Below are 2,797 nucleotides of genomic sequence, written 5' to 3'. Positions count from 1 at the left end.
GGACTAGACGGCGGCTAGGGTTCCTTCCCCATTGCACGTGGGGCAACATGAGAGGGGCATTTTTCTTTTTGTTAGTATTACAATGCACCATTGAGAAAAACATTATCACCACTCGCCATGAGAGACACACCAGTATCCGAAGAGGAAAAGGAACGCGAAAGTTTCACGAAACAGTGAGATACATACACAAATTGGGCCTTTTTTTTTGAAACAATTGGGCCTTTTTTAGATACATACGACAAATTGGGTCTTCTCGTCTTGCGTCTATTGGGAATTCCCCATACAGAGAAGGTGCATGTTCCATATTATGCTTACAACATCGAATTAATTGCCACCTCCACAATAAAAATGTCGTGTCATAGATGTCTTTTTAGATGAAACATCTTTTTTCTCGATAGGCTCCACATCCACATCATTGCCACCTCCACATCATTTTTGTCCGTGAGTAATTTGGAGAATGAATAATTTCTAGTTCATCTCGTATTACACTCACATACGTTTGACATACACCTAAGAGTTCATGCATACACATCTTCACATGACAAGCCCACAAAGAGAATCAACATTTCAACTAAGATTATGAAGTGGGATTGCCCTGAGCTCCGGATATTAGAAGCCTAAGAATTTGGTCGGTCTTCGCTTGCTTCTTTCTAACTTCATCCATCTCTTGTTTGGTTTTGGTGAGGAGTGCATCTGATTGCTCTATTTGCCTCCTCATGATGTCAGTTGCATCTCGGAGTGCAGCTGCACCCTGTCTTTCAGCCAATAGTAGAGCCTCAAGAGCTTGAATAATTGGCAACTTCGGTGGGCTTGTCTCTAATTGGGAATTATGTTCAAACGTGCTTGTGGAACTTATGTGGGACGGTATCTCGGAAACAATAGTTTCAATTGCATCCTATTAAGTTTTAATTACTAGACATTAGTAGGGTTGAAATAAGTTACAATAGTGAGTCATGAAAAACAGACTTACTTCTATATGGTAAATTAAACATTAAATATTTTGCATCCTACAACTAGACATGGAAAGCTATATTTCTATACTTGAACATGCAATAGCCGAACATAATTTAACATGACATGATGCATCTAGACCAATAGGGATAAGATAAGACTCTTTTTTAGAAAGGATTGCCTAGACTTTATGTGCTTGTACGTCTAAAACGTAGCAACACTTACCAACCTAGACCTGACATTATACCTTGCTGGACATCAAATGGATGCATATTCTTTGTTGCTTGAGTTTTACCATTTTCATATATCCGCAAACACATAAAGCAAAGCATCGTCAAACATTCATCATGCCAAGGTTTTAAACATCATCATTGGCCTATGGACATGATGCAAACTTGTTCTAACATGATAAAGATTTTATATACAATAATACAAGAGGGACACACATTTACAAGATAATAGTCATGCTTCAGTCTACGGCCGTTTTGCTTCTTCGAGGTTTATACCAACAGTAAAGCAATGAATCCCATCAGAATAGCAAAGTTAAGTGTGCTTCGACAAGAGTAGTACTAGAATGGGTGACGCCCTGGGAAGTCCTGGTGTTGCATGCCTCATTTTTTGGTTAAAGGTTTCCTCCATGCCATCGCCTCGGTCCTGCTCTTCTTCCCCGTCCAGTCGCCTCGTCGACGGCAAGAGGAGTGGGGACCCATCTGTCTCATTTTTCTTTTCCCTCAGTTTTGTATACCTGGCTGCATCAACGAACTGGTGGCGGTGATGGCATGTTGGAATAAGTTCTCTTCGGCATCTCTCTACATCAACGACGTTCGATCTGGCACCGATGAAGGGCCTGTAAGAGTTTGCGTCGCCAAATTTGTTGACTGTCTTTGAATTTTGACAATTGATGTGCCTATCAAGGAGAGCAAATGGTTCGCTATTTGTGCAGCGACTTCCACATCTTCTTACGTGTTCTTCTACGGCATGATTTGGTTTCTCCAACTCTTGTACTGCATGGGGTGATGCACCAACTGATGCTTCTTCAGCGTGTTTTAGATCTTTTCTCAAGCAGAGAGTGGCTATTACGGTCTTTAAAGCCTATTATGGCGAGGATGTTTGTAGGCGTCGCTTTCCTTTATTGTCGGTTGAGTGCAATTTTTAATCTCCGAAAGATGGTGTACAATCTGAAGGAGGCTAGTATGATTTTTAAGGTAATTTATTTTCTACTTGTCATTCTGTGTCTAGTTGTCATTCCATTGTAATGTTTTTTTTATTTTTGTTGATAATTATCGGATCTAAGATGCCTTTTGGGTGTCTTTTTTCCAAGAAAGATAGTTTTGCTTCTTTGAGGTGACAACTCCAAAAAAAAATCTGTTTGCTTGTTCCAGTTGCCAACTAAAATGACATCTTTAGCCCAAAAGTAAGATTTGGTGATAATGGCGGGTTATTGGGGTACTAATGATATTCTGGAGTGCATGAGTCGTTTATTAGTCCCAAGGAAATGAAGCAAGGGTGGTTAGAGACCACTCAAGGAAAAAAAATACTCCCTCCGTCCGGAATTACTTGTCGCAGAAATGGATAAAAATGGATGTATCTAGAACTAAAGTAAGTCTAGATACATCCATTTCTTCGACAAGTATTTCCGGACAGAGGGAGTATAAAAGAAGACTACGTCTTTAAATTTAAGCATAGATTTTTTTTCATATCCTTGAGTCATAGGGAAGCTGTACTATTGATAGGAGTAACAAGAGTGGAAATTGACGACCTAAAATATCCTACACACTCCGAAAAAGCCTTGTGAGAAACTCCAAAAGATACCCTAGGAACTGAGGAATTGTCATTCTTGCCAGCA

General features: G+C 39.9%; 1 protein-coding gene across 1 annotated transcript in view; it reads right to left on the bottom strand.

Annotated features, from left to right (window-relative positions):
- Positions 1–405: 405 nt before the first annotated feature.
- Positions 406–2,797, bottom strand: part of LOC119339660 (1,4-alpha-glucan-branching enzyme, chloroplastic/amyloplastic-like) — a 5,730-nt gene continuing 3,338 nt past the window's right edge. The window contains exon 6 of the mRNA XM_037611630.1: positions 406–895. Within this exon, the coding sequence (XP_037467527.1) occupies positions 578–895 (318 nt within the window). The 3' untranslated portion in view covers positions 406–577. The remainder of the gene's footprint in view (positions 896–2,797) is intronic.

Source organism: Triticum dicoccoides, chromosome 7B (assembly GCF_002162155.2).
Source record: "Triticum dicoccoides isolate Atlit2015 ecotype Zavitan chromosome 7B, WEW_v2.0, whole genome shotgun sequence".
Classification (NCBI taxonomy): Eukaryota; Viridiplantae; Streptophyta; class Magnoliopsida; order Poales; family Poaceae; genus Triticum; species Triticum dicoccoides.
The sequence above is the reverse complement of the archived record's forward strand: the minus strand, read 5'-3'. Positions and strand labels throughout refer to the sequence as shown.